General features: G+C 34.8%; 2 protein-coding genes across 3 annotated transcripts in view; both read right to left on the minus strand.

Moving 5' to 3' along the window:
- Positions 1 to 19,627, minus strand: part of LOC131001622 (H/ACA ribonucleoprotein complex subunit 4) — an 806,367-nt gene that overhangs the window by 84,403 nt on the left and 702,337 nt on the right. The window lies entirely within an intron of this gene.
- LOC131002419 (putative elongation factor TypA-like SVR3, chloroplastic) lies at positions 2,480 to 7,714 on the minus strand. The gene is given in 18 exon segments (XM_057928924.1): positions 2,480 to 2,920; positions 3,038 to 3,233; positions 3,340 to 3,505; positions 3,775 to 3,869; positions 3,990 to 4,074; positions 4,151 to 4,302; positions 4,412 to 4,429; positions 4,431 to 4,529; positions 4,628 to 4,675; positions 4,677 to 4,736; positions 4,738 to 4,764; positions 4,885 to 4,974; positions 5,473 to 5,628; positions 5,916 to 5,944; positions 5,947 to 6,091; positions 6,549 to 6,752; positions 6,922 to 7,031; positions 7,314 to 7,714. Coding segments are annotated over 18 exon segments (2,049 nt in total). The 5' UTR covers positions 7,546 to 7,714; the 3' UTR covers positions 2,480 to 2,783.

Below are 19,627 nucleotides of genomic sequence, written 5' to 3' on the forward strand. Positions count from 1 at the left end.
TGGGGGGTGGCGGGGGGGGGGGTGGTGGAATTGGGGAGGAAATTTTTTTAAAAAAATTAAAAAAAAAAATTTTTGGAGGGGGGGGGGTGGGTGGGGGTGGCGGGGGGGGTGGAATTGGGGAGGAAAATTTTTTAAAAAATTTAAAAAAAAAAATTTTTGGAGGGGGGGGAGGTGGGGGTGGGGTGGGGTGGCGGGCTTTGGGGTGGAATTGGGGAGGAAATTTTTTTTAAAAAATTTAAAAAAAAAAAATTTTGGAGGGGGGGTGGGGGGTGGGTGGGGTGGCGGGGCTGGGGTGGAATGGTGGGGAGGAAAATTTTTTTAAAAAATTAAAAAAAAAAATTTTTTTGAGGGGGGGGGGTGGGGGGGGGGGTGGGTGGGTGTGGGTGGGGGGTGGCTGGGCTGGGGGGTGGTGGGAATTGGAGGAATTTTTTTTTAAAAATTAAAAAAAAATTGGGGGGGGGGGTGAGGGGGGGTGGGGGGGTGGGTGGGGGTGGCGGGGCTGGGGTGGAATTGGGAGGAAATTTTTTTTAAAAATTAAAAAAAAAAAAAATTTTTTGGAGGGGGGGTGGGGTTGGGGGGGGGGGTGCGGGGGTGGCTGGTCTGGTCATGAGACCATGGGCTTTCTTAAGTTTGGTAATGGGTATTATTGGGTCTATGGGTCTTATAATACCCAGGTAATTAACCTACCCACACCCATTAATTTTTCACTTAATGGTCTGGTCCGGTGTGGATCCATTAAGCAATGGGTCGGTTCTGGTTCCGGAACCGTAACAATTTTAATGGTTCTGGTGGTGTAAAACCCACCCATTGACATCCCTAGTACACGCTGTCCATTGGTAGGTATTTAGAAACGAGTGATGCTAAACAGCCACATTGTGGCCACCCATAATTCACTTAAATAGAAAAAATATTAATTTATTTAACTTATTTTTTAAAATAAAAATAAGATTTAGTTATTTAATTGTATTCTTTATATTGTGTTTTTTTAATAATTTTTTGTAACTTTTTTATTTTTATTAAAAAAAATTAAAAATAGAAGATGCAAAAAAAAAAAATTACAAAAAAATAACTACAATACAGATAATACAATAAAACAACTAAATCCTATTTTTATTTTAAAAAATAAATTAAATTAATTGAAATTTTATCTATTCAATTAAATTGTGGGTGGCCACAATGTGACTGCATAGATTTATTGGTTAGAAACTGATATTATATTTAATTTTATCCAAGTTTCCAAGATTCTTTTTTTTTAATCTTTATCAATTTTCGACAATTGCAACTTTACAATGACACAATTATATAAACGAGAGAGAGAGAGAAGAGATCATATTCCAAGAAGATAGGTAAAGTAGAAGAATTCTTATTGGAAATGGTTATATTTGGGATTAGCATGTTAGTAAAGTTGAAAAAATTATACATTAGTTCGCCTAGTATTAGTATATGGATAGTTGGATACAAAAAAAAAGTTGGATATAGTATAGATGAGAGAATATTTAATTAATAATAAATAAAAAAATTAGAACGGCATCAACAACATTAATGTAGTGCCAAAATGAGAAATACTAATACCTAACGCTACACGCATAGGAGAAGCATCCATTGGTGAGTCGTATGCTAAGTTTGACTATCTTCTTCTCATTTACATATATATGTAATATGTTGTCTCAATCAAATATCCTTGTTTGTGGTGTTTTTTCTTCGGGTATCATATTCATGGCCCATGCCATCTAGAAGTTGTTATTATTGTGCCCCATTAACAAAATTGTATTTGAATAAATATAATGTATAATCGCAATAGTATAATTACAAAACCTTGGCTGGCCGATATTCACAATAATTATGATCATTAGACGTGCGGATATTCGCAACCCTTAATTAATGATAATTAATAGATCAATTAGGATAAATATTGATTATGATTTAGTAATACATAGTTAGGGATCTAACTGAGCTCTAATTAGGATTTTTCATATAGTTTAATTAAATTGTCTAATGGAGTGCAGCTCTACTATAAATTAAATTGTGATTTTATGATAACCTACCATGACATAGGCAATTAATATTCTCGCCCAACGATAAAACAATTGCACATAATCCACAACATGATTAATGGTTACTAACTCACTTTAAATTTATTATTTTCACATTGTAGACTAGTGAGCAAAGCACAAGACTAAACACTAATGATACATGGATGGAACACGTTTTCTTTGGCATATGTCTTCTTTTTTTCTTTTTTCTCTTTTCTTAAATAAAAATTATGCAGAAGCTTCCTCAAATTAATGGTTATTAGACAATCTAGAAAGAGGAATAGAATGTTTCTGCTTTACAACCATTTTCTTCACCTTGAAAATGTCCATAACTTTTTCTTCTTGACTTGGAATATAAACAAAGAATCTGAGTATAATTTTGACTCTTTCCACCAAAACTATGCAATCAAAATTTACAATAATTAAAAGAAAAGAAGAGAAAAACGTGAATTAACCGATAATCTGTTTCTTTTTATGCAGTCAATTTCCTCAAATTATACAAGTAAAATTTATAGCCCTATACTGCTATTGCTAGATCCAATCCACCTTCACACATGATGAAGGTTCAAAAATCATTCCTACCTGGTTCAAACTATAAGAATTTCAACCCACAAAGCATCAAGATCTTAGCCCGAGGGCCAAGGGATCACTGCTCGATCGAGAAGCAGAACGTACCAGATGATAGCTGCATTGGTGTGCAGATGGGAGCAGGGACGCGTATAAGGCTAGCTCTCGTCCCCCATAACATTTTCAACGTGATGATTTCTTCATCATCTTAGGGTTCTTGCACATCCGGATGCTCAAGGGAGTGACTTCAACGAGTTCGTCTTCTTGAATGTATTCTATGCAGTCATCGAGACTGTATTCCAAAGGCGAATCCAGAACAACTACAAGCACCAAGAAAGAATTTAGAGCGAATAGTGGAATTTATGCCTAGCACGGGCGAAACTGAAATAAAATAAACAGGACAAATAGTGCAAGAAATTGCTAGGTAGTTCAGTCACCTGTTTGTTCTTTATTTGAACGGATGTTGGTGGCTGCTTTCTTCTTGCACACATTCAAGGATAAGTCGCCCGGGCGCTGATGGATGCCGATTATTTGACCTTTGTACACATCAACTCCGGGTCCAATAAACATCTGGCCTCGTTCTTGTGAACTTGCAATAGCGTAGGATGTACTCGTTCCATCCTCAAAAGCAACCTTATAGAAGAAGAACAAGGAGAAGCGAATGCAGTTTCACACATAGAGACCAAGACACGAAAATTTACAGGAAAAGAACCATAAAATAATGTTCATAGAAAATTACCAAAGAACCCAGATCACGGGTACTGATATCACCGGCCCAAGTTCCATACTCGTCAAATATCGTGTTCAGAACTGCTGTGCCTCGAGTTACAGTGAGAATTGAATTTCGCAGCCCGAGGAGGCCCCTTGTTGGTACCTTATATTTCATGAAGGTCGTGCCTTCCGACCTAATAAGAATATAGTCATTGGTTTGAGTAGCAGGCTAGAATGAAACATCTTGAAAAGGAAAAAAATCAAGATTATTCCTCACTTAGGATTCCATAAATAAGAAAAAAAAGTTACATATGCATGTTGCTCTGTACATATGCGTGTATGTGAGAGAGTTTATTCTATATGAAACAAAAATATATTTGGTTCGTCCAAAAGGCACGACTTTCACCAGAAGCAAGAGATCTTCATATGGAGAAGAAACAAAAAAGAGAATAAAGGTCAGTACCCAGTTCCTTGCATATCAATCATATGTCCACGTCGTCTACCAAGAAGTTCCACTACGGGTCCAACGTATTCTTCTGGTACCTCTACAATAGCAATCTGCAGAAACATTCATTGGAAACTCTCTCTTTAAAGTACGAGTAATAACTAATAAGGATACAGAATTCAAAAAAAATCTTCAACATAGATATTTCATTATTTTTGAGCTCTTGGTATTACCTCAAAAGGTTCCAACAACTTGTCATCCACTCTTTTGTTGATAACCTTGGGTGGACCCACCATGAACTCATATCCTTCTCTACGCCTGAGGAAATTACAATATATATCAGAAATGCCTGAAAGATGTAAAAAACTGATTGGGATTTGGACCCGATTCTTACATGTTCTCTATTAATATTGTGATATGCAGAGTACCACGCCCGCTTACAATAAATGTATCAGAAGTTTCACCATCTTCAACTTTCATTGCCAAATTTCGCTCAAGTTCACGGTAGAGCCTATCTCGTAGGTTTCTACTGGTGACATACTTCCCCTACAGTCCCCAAAAAAAAAGAAGAATCTGTCGTAAAGGGGTGTTTTGATTCATTGTCAAAATTAGTTAACACTGTTTCATAACTGTTATAAATGTTCATGCCATATACCTCACGGCCCACAAAGGTGTGAAATGTTGATTGAGAAAGCCATTCTCACTGTAGGTTCTTCGACCTTAATGGAGGGCAATGGCTTCCCCGTGATTTTGTCTGCAATCGTCTCTCCAATCTGAATTGGTGAAATATATTGTACCGTGAATTTGTCAGAACCATAAGGAAGCAAAAAATCATGCATCACTTGTCAGAGAGAGGAAATACCAACCCTACCTGAATATCATCAATGCCACAAACAGCACAAATGTCACCAGCCTCTACTTAATTCTGTCGGAACTCGGAAGAACTTTTCATACACAAACAGTTCACTTACTCGACCAAACCCTGCATTGATCTTCAGAGGTACAAATCTGAACAAAATAAAAGATTTATGTTAATGAGTTAGATAATTGAAGCAAAGTACCGCAATGCTCCAGAATAGATAGATCAATCAAGTAAAGTTGGAGAGAACTAGAAATGTTTGAGCTTACCCGCACATCCATTCCTTTGCGCAACATCCCAGCATGCAGACGACCAATAGCAATGCGCCCTTTATGTTCATCATATTCAATATTTGTAGCCTGAAAAGGATAAATATGCAAGCTATGTTATAATTACATCATAACTATTATACACTTGAGAAGAAACACAATGATGCACAACCATAGAATATGATTGGTATACTGCTTCTCTGTAACTCTAACTGTAGTAATTCATTTACTTGAAAATGCTCTTTCAAGATAATAACATGTTTGCAGCTATATGAATAGATTGTTGCATGGTTTTTCACTCCAGGCACCCCTTTCAATATCTATTTTATGTTTGACCCCACCACACTGCAATTATTATTCTATCAAGTAGAATTTTTATTATAGTTTAGCATTATATGCAGACGATACTGTTTTTCTTATCAGGATATATGCATGTTCAGATCACTGAATAATTCAAAACAACATCATTTTGATTAATATAGTCATAGTTTATTTTGCTCAAAAGAGGCATACCACCTTCAAAAATTACCACGGATTAAGAATTAAAAGATGCATGATGCGAAGAAAAAGTGAAATTGACAAATAGACTTACAAGCATTGAAGAGAACCATCTTTGGCAATTTGTGGTCCAGGTATGCATCTGACAACGGTCTCGAAAAGCGGTCCAAGATCCTCAGCCAGGTTTTCAGGAGAAAGTCCTGCCTGGTCCTTGAGGCCACTCGCGTATATAACTTGGAAATCACACTGCCATCAAGAACAAAAACCAAAATTCGTTAAACATTGCAGTAAGCAATAATCCATGGTATCAATTTTTTCTCCAGTCGAGGCTTTGTGATTTGTATTTCAATAAAAACAGGATACAGTCTAGCTCGCGAGAATATGATTACAATAATTAAAAACATTTTATAAATATCCAGTCAATCATATAATTAGCATCTACTCAAGCAAGAGACCGAGGATGATTGCCAACCACAAGATTCACACATCAGTTTAACATATATTGACTCATTAAAGATTTGCAGCAAAGATACCTGTTCATCCGTTGCGTTCAGCTCAATAACAATTCAAAAGTTGAATTTATGACATAATCTGGACGAGCAGAGGGCCTGTCAATTTTATTGATGACAACAATGACCGAATGGCCAAATTCAAGAGCCTTCTTCAGAACAAATCTTGTCTGCGGCATTGGACCCTCAACAGAATCTACCTACAAATCATAGCCACATCCATATTCAGCAATATAATGCTCAATGCACAAAGCTTCAGCTTTTAAGAATGGACAGGGGAAAAAAAAAAAGGAATGCCAGAGGAACAACACAATCATGGGGAAAATGCTGCCTACTAAAAGAGTGGGACTATAGGTAAATGAAACAGAAGCTCAAGGAGACGATAAAACATGAAAATGTAAAAGCAGTTAGGATAAGTGGCAGACGACTAATGGAGGTTTCTAACAAATCCCCACATATCAAGGGAAATAGAAAATGACAAAAGGTATAATTGCTTTACTATGCTACTCGGTTTCTTTATGTCACATGGAGGGTCATTTAGCAATTGAAGGCAACTAGACAAGAGTCACAAGATTGACAATAGATGAATACATAACAAACAACGTGATACAAACAAAATGATAATGTAATCCAATATTGCAGAAAAGAACAAAGTACCACTAATAGAACTCCTTCCACCATGTTGAGAATACGCTCTACTTCACCTCCAAAGTCAGAATGGCCTGGAGTATCAATGATATTAATCTTCGTATCCTTATACGTGATAGATGTGTTTTTGCTAAGTATTGTTATTCCCCTTTCACGCTCTAGATCATTAGAATCCATTATCCTCTCCTGCATAAATTGGTTGTCCCGAAAAACCTGCACAAACGCAAAGGAGACAACATTCATCATTCCACATTCACAAAATACCTTTCTACTCGGAACCTCTACATAACTTAATCTCGAAAAACAAATAAATACATACACTGCAACATTAGACTGTAAATTACTACGAATTAGTCCTCAGCAAAACAACAAGAACACGTACCTTGGATTGCCTTAACATAGCATCCACGAGAGTGGTCTTCCCATGATCAACATGTGCAACAATTGCTATATTTCGTATGTCATTTCTCCTTACCAACTGGCTCTTCTTCTCTGAATACAAACATACAACACATATTTAGAAACCTCACACGTTACAAACAACATCATACCATATTTCCCCCCTAAAACTCAAGAAACACACACTCCCCATAGCATCAACCGACCTAAAAAATAACTCAGAAACGACATGAAAAATTCCCCTCAATGGGGAAAACACAACGTTTCTAACCGCATATCACACAAGCATAACACCAAACACAACACACGCACACACAGAATCAACAGTACACATATAAAACGAGAAAATGATCATAAGCAAAAGTAATAGAGTACCCGTGGCAGCCTCCGTGGCTTCAGAAACAGAGCATTTGACAGAATTCCGAAGAGGGGTGCTCAAGCTCTTGGATTTCGTTTTAATAGATAAAGGGCCACCAAGAAATTGCCTTTTCAGCCAAGAACGGCCATAAATGGAGCTTTTTTGAACGGATTCGAAGTTCCTAGACGATAGGAGAATAGCTTTAGGGGTAAGGTTCGAAGTGGGGCGTGCACCAATAGCCATATCCATTGCTCTTCAAACGCTTCTCTCTCTCTCTCTCTAAACTGGTGTTGAGCTTGAGAGATGAGAAGAGAAAGAAAGAGGATGGGGCTATGGTGTGAGTGAAGTCGAAGTGAGAGGCTGTTATAATGCTTCGAAAATGCCAGTCTCACCATTCACACAAATCCGTCATTAACAAAGAAGAATTGGCGGCTGCTGATTTCTGTGGATTTATTTATTTATTTATTTTTGCAATTTTGTGTTGGTTTGTGAACTAAGTTTAATTTGTATGGACAAAACTTATTTAGTCTTTTCTTTTCCTAGTTGTTTCATTATAGACTAATTTCTAGTTCAAAGATAATGAAGTGTTTTTTTTAAAACATTTAGAGCTACGTTTCGTGATAACCTATAAGGTCAACAACTTTAAGAACTGCTTCCTCCAACAAATCTTGACATGTTTTATTTTTCGGGTCGTCTCACGAATCTTGACACATTTTCAAATAAGGTAATCAGGATTACCTTCTTTTTCTTACTTTATCACTTTTATACTTTATTAACTACACACTTAAAACACTAATCTACAACTCCTTAATTCTCGTGTGGAAACCAAACGTATCAAGATTCATGGGAAGGAGGGAGTAATAATAGAATTATTTCTCGTATTCTACATGCATACAAATCAAATTATATTTTTCGCTCTATACAATAAATACTTTTAGGGTGTGTTTGTTTTTTATACTCCTCTAAATAGAGGGATAACAAAAAAATATGCCTTTAAATGTCTCATTTCTTATTTCACATTTTACACAAAAGAGAAATTCGCCATTTTTTCTTCCTTATTTTCTCATCCATCAAAGTGAACGCACCCTTAAGTTTTAACATATATACCAAATAATATGATAGTATCACATATATTATCAGATTGATTTTTTAAAAGAATCTTTAAAGTATCATTTGAAAATATCTAAGTTAGTATGTTGATAATTTTTTACCTCTAATGACAGAAGGATGGGGAAATACAAATTCTGAATTAACGCTATCATTTTCTGCCTTTCAAAAAAAAAAAAAAAACTATATCATTTTCTCATCGGTAAAACAAATTCTATACCCCTCATGACCAAAATTGGCTAAAATTAGATAGAAGAATAGAAAAATTCAAGATCGCTTATACATTTTTTTTATTAAATAGATTTATTAAAAAAGAAACAGAAAAAGCGAACTTAGAAACCCTTAAAAACACATAGGAGTAAACTAAGGGCCGAGCCTCGTTAAAATCCTTTTAAGGCAAATCCGAAAGTGAAAATCCTTAAACGGGGAAAGAGTACTCGTCTAAAAGAGACTGCGAGGAAGCAGAGAAGAGACAGCTTTAGAAGTTCCAGCCTAACCATCACCCCTAAGCAGCTCGGCTCCCTAATGCAGCGAAAACAAAAACTAATAAAAGCACCATAAAAGCAAATCAAGATCGCTTATACATAATTCTTGAGATATTAATTATTTATGTTTAAAAAATTATTTAGTACTCCCTCCGTCCGCCAAAAGTATGGCACTTTAGCTGGGCACGGAGATTAATAAAATTGGTGATGATGTTGATGTAGTGGAGAAATGGTCCCACCACTTTTTGAGATATGTGGTGGAGATTGAATTTGGGGTGGGTTTTTTTGTAAATAAAGAGTGTTTGTAAGGATAAAATATAAAGGTGGATGGTGGGACCATGGCTTAAAAAGGAAAGTGGAATACTTTTTGCGGACGCCAAATATAGTAATTGTGCCATACTTTTGGCGGACGGAGGGAGTATTATTTTAAACATCTACTCCAAACATCGGAGTTTTCGGGGGCTAAAAAATGATATGGGCTTGAATATAAGGCCCATAATGATCATGGTAGGGCCTCTTCGGCCTTCTTCTTTTATTCTTTTTTGGGCTATCTGATGACTACATATGCTGTTTGTGCAGCCACTATAATGGGGCAATGATACCCAAAATATGACTAGGGATGGCAATCGGGTACGATGGGTATAGATAGTGACTATCCATACCCATACCCACGAACTAAATGGATAGTGATTGCTACCCACGAAACTATCCATGAATATCAAATGGTATCCAAACCCACTACCCGCGGATACCCACTACCCGTCGGGTATCCGCGAAACCCGCTATCCGACGGGTATCCGTCACCCACTATCCGACGGATACCCGTTATCCGCCGGATACCCACTATCCGCCGGATACCCACTATCCGCTGGATACCCACGAAATAGAATTTAAATATTAATTTACAACAAATTTAATAGAAAAAAAAATCAACACAAATATCATAGTTCAAATCCACAAAGAACAATATGCAACCATTGTTCAATAAATCAACAAATCATCAAACATATACTCAATTTTCAGCCACTATAGTGTTGACAAATACCCAATAAATAATATTAACAAGTCACCAAACATATACTCAAGTTTCAGCCACTATAGTGTTGACAAATGTTCAATAAATAATATACTCAATTTGCCAAACATATAATCAATTTGCAGCCACTGATTATTCAATAAATAATATACTCAATTTGCCAAACATATACTCAATTTACTCAATTTTCAGATTAATTAAAATGCCAACATATGTAATCTTTAACATATTTCAGATTAATTGCTAGATTACAATTTAAATGACTTACTATATTTTAGTTTAACTAAATAAACTCAAGTTAGATACCTTTAATGGCTGGGCGGTGCCGGACTGCCGGTGCGTGGAGGAAAGCGGCTGGGCGAGTGGTTGCCAGCTGGTGGCTGGAACCGCGACTTCGCGAGGAGGGCGGCGTTGCTGGCGTTGCTGGGCGAGTAGCTGGCGTTGCTGGACGAGGGCGGCGGCCGACTGGTGGCTGGACGAGGGCGGCGTTGCTGGGCGAGGGCGGCGGCCGGCTGGTGGCTTGATTCTCGACTGCCACAAGGGAAGAAAAGGGGAGCTGCTGAAGGTTGAGCGGCTGTGTCAGTTAGAAGAAAGAAATGTTTTGCCAAACGAGAATTAGGGCATAGGAAACAGAATAATAGTATTAGAGCTTGAGCCTTCCTTCAATTTTTATTTGGGCCTATTTTCAAATATAATATGCTAGTCCATAACCTTAAAATATATATTCAAGGCCCATATTTTATGAATTTTTTTATGGATATTTGACGGGTAATTGACGGATAATTAGCGGGTATTTTTGGCGGGTAAACGGGTTTCGCGGGTATGGATAGTAAGTATCCAAACCCATACCCACGAACTAAATGGATAGTGAATTGCACCCACGAAACTATCCGTGGATATCAAATGGTATCCAAACCCTACCCTAATGGGTGCGGGTTTTCGCGGATACCCGCTACCCGTGGGTAGATTGCCATCCCTAAATATGACCATTTCTGTAAGAAATTCACTGATGTCTTATCCTCATCTTTGAGGAAGAGAGCTCTTTAGCTCGCATCGCAAGCTTCTAAATATATATAGGGAGAGAGGGGGTAGAGTTCCGGTGTAAATTCATTTGACGTAAAAATTAAGAATCTTGCACTTAATATATAAAATTTTGTATTCTCGTGGTAATAAATTACATTGTGCCTCCTTTGAAATTTGAACCCAATATCACGAAACTATAAATATTTTATAGGTTAAGTTTAATTAATTTATATGTTAAGTGTGAAGAATTTGTAATTTGTATGCTAAGAGAGATTTTATTTAATCCAATCCCTACATATAAAACATATCTTCAAAATAAAATTACTGATATAAATTAAACGTTGGCGATGCTTACAAATAGTGTATGACATATCACTTCTATAAATATAATCTATGAAATGGAATTTATTTCGTTTTGAAATTTTCACGAAAAGTAAAGAAATCCTGAAATAGGAAAATTCGTTGAGTATTCACTCACAAAAACATCCAATTTGAGTACCCTTCTCCAAAATGATTTCCCCAACATTTTGAGTAATTCATCCACTACTAGAAATTTTCCGAAAAAGAAAGTAGTCATAAGTCACTAAAAGCAAAAATGGAAATTTAAATACATTTTCTTTTTACCATAACTCACTAGTCCACTTATACATGTGTCCCACCGACTCCCACTTCATGTTATCATAGATAATGTGATAATATGATAGTGGTAATGTCTCTGATGAAGTGTCATCCGGGTGTATATATATATGATTAGGTTTGAGCGAAATTATCATTTTGCGATATGACACTAATGAATAAGTCAGTATATAGTGATGAATAAGATATTATATAATATTGAATAACGATATTAAAAAATAATAGTAAAATTTTTGCTATCTCCAAAATTTAAATCTATGTAAAAAATTTCTCCCTTCAAGATAAATATCAGTCATAAGATACATTAAATCAACACCTACAAATAAATCTAAGATCTCACTATATATATGGAATCTCATCTCACCATATATACATAGGATTAGGTTTCAGTGAGATTGCTATTTTTCGTGAAATGTAAGACTAATGAATAAGACAATATATATATAAAAACACCTTTTTGAATATAAAAAACACTTTGTTGGATGTAAGCTAAAATAAAAACACCTTTTTGAATATAAAAAATAGGAACCATTTCAGTCCTTAGATCATCAAGATCTACGGTTGATTCATCACTTTGTTGGATGAATTCATGGCCCCGAGTTCGAATCTCATAGGTAGCCAAAAATTTACTTTTCGCAAATATATATATATGTATATATATATATATATATATAGGGAGAGGTTCAAATAAGAACCACTAATAAAATAAGAACGGAGAACCATTTTAAGTCATTCGATCATCAAGATCTACGGTGGATGCATCATCTTGGTGGATGGATGCAGGCGCTGGGTTCGAATCCTGAAGGGAGCAAAAAAATTATTTTTTTCGGATGCATTAAATTTAATGGCGGATGCATTAATTTGTATAGCAGATGCAGTAATTTTATTGGTTCTTATGTTCTCACGATAATTGTGGTTCTCACTATAACCGCACCCTATATATATATATATATATAGAGAGAGAGAGAGAGAGAAAAGTTAAACAGAGAATGCTAAATATTTAGAGAATAGAGAATTCGTGAAATAAAAACGAACAGATCTACAATTTTTACGAACAGATCAATGTACCGCATGAACAGCAATTTGCCCCGGGTTCGAATCATGTTGGTGGCGAGTTTTTCTCTTTTTTTACTAAATACGTCTGTTCGTTAGTTATGTTAATCTGTTCGTAAAATGTATAGACTTGTTCAAAATAAAATATATAATAATTCTCTGTTTAACTTGACCATATATATATATATATATATATATATATATATATATGGTAGTTTTCAACACTGTCGTCACTCGTTACAATTGAGTGAGAACTTTAACCTTTTTTATTCTTTTACTCTTTTTCTGGAGATAGAGAACTTCACCAATTGATCCCAATAGGATTGACAATTATTTCTAAACTCACAAATCTGTACAGGCAAAACTACTTTATTTGGTTATAGATGCATAAAATAAGAGAATTTTATAATTTCATGTGATATTGAGCAAAATATTAATACAGCAATCCTACTCCACCATCACCAATCAATAGCATAAGAAAAGAGGCAATATTATGTGTGTTGGTCAAGCAGTAAGAGGTTAATGTTCAATGCCAAAGGTCTTAATTAGGTTGGAGTCCTCTGTAACGTGGTCTTTAAATTACTTTATTTAATACTGTTAATTTATCAAAAAAAAAGAAAGAGGCAATACATCAAGAAATCAACGACACAAAAAACTTATATAAACTTTTCATTTTATTCTCTCTCTCTAAAAAAAACTATTCATTTTATCTGTTGTAATCACGATTGTGACACGTGTGAGTAAACTGAAACCAATAAGGCTTTATATGATATCCCCAAGGGGACATCAAGAGGTGCGACCTCCAGTGTGTGAATAGTGAGGTCTCGGATTCAAACTCCACTGCTTCTCCTCCCCAACTCCCCCATTCAAAAAAAAAGAAGGCTTTATATGAAAACAAATATATCCAATGATTAGAGAATTGTGAATTTTACGACATACTATTTTCTTTCATAATACGTTGTGGTAAATAAAAAGTTGAGCGAATGTGTGTGCATGATTCATCAAAAAAAAAAGAAAAAAGAAAATAAACAAATAAAATGCAACAAAAAATTAGTAATAAATTCCAATTTCTACACGCCCTTTCCGACACGCTCTAAACAGAATTGAAACTCAACAAATTTTTAACGCAATTTATTGCATGCGGTTAATTAACCGCATGCTATGCGACCGGGTTCCCCGACCCGTTTTCAGACCCGGCCCGAACCCGATTAAAAAATATAAATAGAGTTTTCTATTTACTTTTCACTTTTTCCTTCATTTTTCGTTTCAGTTTCTCTCTCTCTAGAGAGTTCTGTCGTCTCCCTCTACTCTTTCTCCTTCCTATCATCGCTGAGCAGTCCAAGCGCCGGACATCAAGGCCGCCTCTATCCTCCTTATCTCCAGCGATTTCGCCGGGGAAGAACAAGGCGACCGCTCCTTCTCCTTTCTTCTCCGGTGATTTCGCCGTTTCTTCCAAACCCTAGATCCCCAAATTTCCCACCCCTCTCCTCGATTTCCAAAGATCTTCACGGTGACCGGGGCGGGTCTGATCCTGTCGAGGCCGGTGGAGTTCGGGGCGGGACTGATTTGTCATTGTAGCTGGGAATGAGATCTGCTGGGAGGGCGGGGCTGATTATCTTGATTTTTACTGGTGCTTTTGGTTGTTTGTACTCTTGATTTTTTTTTTTTTTTTTTTTTAAATTATCTTGATTCGATATTTTGAGGTACATGAACCATTTCTTGTAGCCTCATTTACACCTCTGCTCATCTTCGAAACTAGTAATGGATAAGGTCTAATTTTTCTAATTGTCTCTTATTTTAATTTGTTATATGTTGCGCCTTTCTAAGAGAGGGGCGCGATTAGGCTCCTGCTGCTGCAATTTTGATTTGGAGGAACACATATTGATTTCTTGATGGAGAATTGAATTAATTTGGATGATGAATAAGTATTCATCAGGATATGTAGCAATGAAGTAGAGCAATGTAGCTATAGTTTTTGGATATCGATTCATGTAATTAAGTATCGAAGCTAAAATAATATATTTTTGCTCGAACTATTTCAATTTTCAGGACTACTCTCATGGTCGAATTTGAGGATAGAATTTGATGGTAGCAAGTGTTAATTTGGTCAAATAATCATTATTGTGATAAAAAAAAATAACTATTCATATAAAGAAATATAATGTTTCAAAATTATTATATTTATTTATGATAAATGTTACTTTCGTTCATGAAAACTTTTAATTTTAGTTATTTGATGAAATAATTATTCTAATAAGAAAAAATAATTATTGATATGAATAAAATTATTGCTTATTTTTACTCGTTAGAATTTGTATTTTTAGTTATTTAGTCAAGTAAATATTGTCGTAATAAAAAGTAATCATTGATATGGTGAAATGTAATGTTTCAAAAATATTATATTTTTCACAATAATGTTTATTTTAATTCATAATAACATTTACTTTTAGTTATTTGTTCAAGCAATTATTTTTAAAAGAAAAAGTAATTATTGATATATAGAAAAGTAAAATTATTTTTATTGGTTAGAATTTTTATTCTTAGCTATTTGATTAAGTAATTATTGACGTAATAAAAAGTAATTATTGTTATAATAAAATGTACTAATATTTCTAAATTATTACATTTGTTATGATAAATGTTACTTTTATTTATGATAATTTTTACTTTTAATTATTTAATCAAGTAATTATTGTAGCAAAAAAAGTAATTATTAATATAAAAAAAGTAATATTTATTTTATATGCGAAAACTTGTACTTTTAGTTATTTGATAAAATAATTATTGTCGTAAAAAAATGTAATTATTGATATAAAGAAATGTATTGTTTCAAAATTATTACTCCCTCCGTCCCGCTATTCATGTCCCGTTTCTTTTCGGCACGGAGATTAAGGAAAATGAAGTAAGTAGAATAAAGAGTGTGGTCCACATATTTAAGTTTGTGATTAAGGGATTGTTAATGTTTCATGATTCTAATGAAAATGAAAATTTCCTAAATAATTAAAATTCTGAAAATGAAAAATTGAAATTATGAAAAACTAAAATTCTTAAATGAACACAAAATTTTAGAAATTGGGCGATTTGCAGAATTTGGGCGAAATTGCAGAAATTGGGTTGTTGCTCCTTCGCCTTTTGCTCTTCGCCATTTCTATCTGCATTTGGAATAGTAGTGTCACTCCCCTCCCACAAATGCAGAAATGCAGAAATTAGAGGTGAGAATGCAGAAATGAAATCACCTTTGGAACCACCGTCGGCAAATCACCACCCAAATTTGCAACCCCACCCAAATCGAGCTCAGAAATCTGCAACCCACCCAAATCGAACTCAGAAATCAAACGATTTCCCCCAACCAAATCTGCAACCCAAATTAGGGGTTAGGGTTTTGCAGAGGGTCAGGGGAGATTAGAGGTGAGAGGCGGAGGCGGAGGAGATCAGAGGGAGGAAAAGGGCGACCGAGGGCGGCGACGAGAACTGCTGTCGCAAATTTGTGAGTGGAAGGAAAGGCGGCCGTGGCTTCACTGAGCGCCGGAGTTTAGCAGAAGGAAGAGAGAGAGGTGAATACGGGCGGCGGAGGGAGAGAAGTGACAGATCCGGCATCTAGCAGAGAGAAGGCGACGGAGGAGAAAGTGAGGGTGGAGGCGCAGAGAGAGAGAGAGAGAGAGCCGAGAGTCTCTTTGCAGATGGAAGCCAGGAGAGGGCAGAGCCCTGGTCGCCGGAAAACGAGCGGCGAGGCATTGCGGTCACCGATGGAGAGAGGTGACAGATCCGGCATCCACCGGAGAGAAGGTGAGGGTGGAGGCGCAGAGAGAGAGAGAGAGCCGAGAGTCTCCTTGAATTCTAGGGTTAGATGTATTTTTGATCTTTTGTATTAGGCATTTAATTAGTGTTTTAATTAATGTTAAGCATCCCCTAATTATTTCCTTTTTAGGAAACGGGACATTATCGGTGAGACAACCCAAAAAGGAAAATAGGACTTGAATAGCGGGACGGAGGGAGTACATTTGTTTACAATAATTGTTACTTTTATTTATGAGAACTTATGCTTTTAATTATTTGGTCAAATAATTATTAATAACATAAAAAATAATTATTAATATGAAGAAATGTAATGTTTTTGAAACATTAAACATTACATTTCTTCAAAATAATGTTTATTTTTATTATACGAACTTTTACTTTTAGTTATTTGCTCAAGTATGCTAATTAAAAGTAAATATTTCTATTAAGATTCATGATTTACTCCGTGTTCAGGGTTTTAGAGCATCCGCAATGGGCTTACTTGATAGCCTACTTGATAGTGGTTGTGTTATTGAGTAGGTAGTGCTGCATTGGAGTTACTTGATAGTCTACTTAATAACATTAGTTTTGATTTTTATGTTTTTCATTTAAATTTAATTGCATAATTTAAATAACATATTTTTCTAATAGTTAAATACGCCATTAAACATAAAATTTTAAAACACCTAAAACATAAAAAAAATTACATAAAAATTAACAACACATAAACATCATATTACCCCATCATTAAAATTACATAATTAAAATCCTAGTCTAGACCACGACGCCTGAGCACGTCGGCGACCATGGACGCGTGCAATGCCCTTTGTGCGTCCGTCATGTGCGTCGTATCCGTGTTCAGGAGCTGCATATCGAGCTCCCTCTCCTTGATATCGTTCCTCCGCTGGTACTGGGCGGTGAATGCCCTCATCTGCTGGTTGGACCTGTCCAACCTCTCCACTATTTTCGGTGGAGGATCCGAGCTCGTATGCGACGCTGATGCCTTCCCTTTCCCCTTTGCCGCCTTCGCCGCCTAGTTGTCAATGGGCCGGGAAGAAGAGATCTCCTCGCCCGACGCCGAGGTGGTGAAGCACGCATATCGAGGAAAAGCAGTCAAAATTCGAATTTAAAATTCGAATTTCTCTATTTTTTTTAATTAAGGCGCGTGCATTGCACGCGCCTTCCCTCTCCCCCCGATCGAGCATACTCGAAGGCTCGAGTACCCGCCGTCTGCAACGCCATACACGATGGCAACGCCTTACTCGAGTGCCTACTCGAGTAAGGCGTTGCCGATGCTCTTAAGGATTAGTATTCATAATTTAGGTTTAGTTTTTAGAATTTAGAGTTTAGAAAATAAAATACTCTATATTGAATAATGGTAAATATTATATTAACATAGTATACATTTGTACACTAAATGTATATTTTATACTTATTAAAAGTAAATATTCCTATTAGAGTTTATGATTTAGTGTTTAGGGCTTAATGTTCATGATTTAGGGTTTAGTTTTCAAGGTTTAGGGTTTAGAAAATATAATACTTTATATTGAATAAATGTAAATATTTATATTAACATAAGTATACATTTGTGTTAACAAGTGTACATTTTATACTTATTAAAAGTAACTATGATCTTAATAAAAAAAATAATTATTCATATGAAGAAATGTAATATTTCAAAATTATTACTTTTTCATGAAAATTGCTATTTTACTCATTAAAACTTATAATTTTATTTATTGTCTCAAGTAATTATAGGCGTAAGAAAAAATAACTATTGATATGAATAAAGGTAATATTTAGAAATAAAACAAAAGTAAATGAAAAAATAGAAGAAAGTAATTATTATCTTCGTAAAAAGTATAATTATTAATATGAACAAATGTAATATTTTAAAATTATTAATTTTTTCACGAAAATTGTTATTTTTACTCACGAAAACTTGTAAAATTATTGGAATAATGAAAAGTAATGCTTCAAAAACACTACTTTTCTTTTTTATCAATAATTACTTTTTGTCATAATAATAATTAGTTTGGAATAATGTAAAAAAAAAAACACAAACAAAACAAAATAAAGAAACATTGTAAAAAATCAGAAAAAAAAACTGAAGAAAAACAAAAAAAAAAACGCAAGGAAAAATAGGAAAAAAGTGAAATTAAAGAAAAAGTGGAAAAACATATTCAGAATGGAGCCACTGGGATTCGGAACCATGAACCTGGGAGTTATTAGAGAGACATGAGGCGCAAGAAGAACCACTGCACCAAGCCGCATGCAAGACCCTCCCAATTTTTAAATATTTTTTTGTTCTTCTATTATTTAGAGTACTAATTAATTACTCCTTCGTAGTATTTTTTTTTTTTTGAATGTTCCGTATTTTTATATTCATTTTTATTTTTAATAAAATTAGATGAGATCCTTATTGTACTTTAATTATTTTAACACTCACATAAAATGTGAAATTCTTATTTCACTTACAAGTATCTAATTACTTTATTAAAATTCGTGCACTCTCAATTGAATACTAAAAGCTGAAACAAAGATACTACATTACTACCTACCAAACGTTGTGAAAAATCAGATCAATAATTAAACACCAACTTCTTTTTTAAAAATAAATAAGTCAATAAAAGCAGATAATTCAGATGTTGACCACTGAAAAAAAAAAAAAAGATGAATACGTAAGATGTGTACAATAGTAACTATATGTCCTGATATAAACAATTCAGACGAACTAAGAAGAGGGTGATTTTGTGCTACCAAAAAGTGTAAAATAAAAAGGGAAATCCCATCATTTGATCTAAAGTGAAAAAGGAAATAGGCAATGAATATTTTACTTGAAATAAAGTAATGAAATCTTTGTGCACGCATCACTCAATTTTTGAATATAAATTCTTTCACTATTCACATCATTTTCACTAACCCTGTTCCAATAAAATGGCAAACACCTGTATCAAAATTTAATTTTTCTAAAATTTGAAAAACATCAAAGTGGACACATGTCACACTCCACTTTCACACTACAGAGTCACATTTCCATTACATCAACAAAATAAAATTATATATACTCTTCAATGCCAATAGAATCCAACAATATTTTTCCAAGATTAATTTGATGTATGATAATATATTATTATAAGAAGTTGAACAATCACGAGTAGTAAGTAAATAAGACAGAAGATTAGATATCTATGATTTTATTTATAAATTTATT

Source organism: Salvia miltiorrhiza, chromosome 1 (genome assembly GCF_028751815.1).
Source record: "Salvia miltiorrhiza cultivar Shanhuang (shh) chromosome 1, IMPLAD_Smil_shh, whole genome shotgun sequence".
NCBI classification, from domain to species: domain Eukaryota; kingdom Viridiplantae; phylum Streptophyta; class Magnoliopsida; order Lamiales; family Lamiaceae; genus Salvia; species Salvia miltiorrhiza.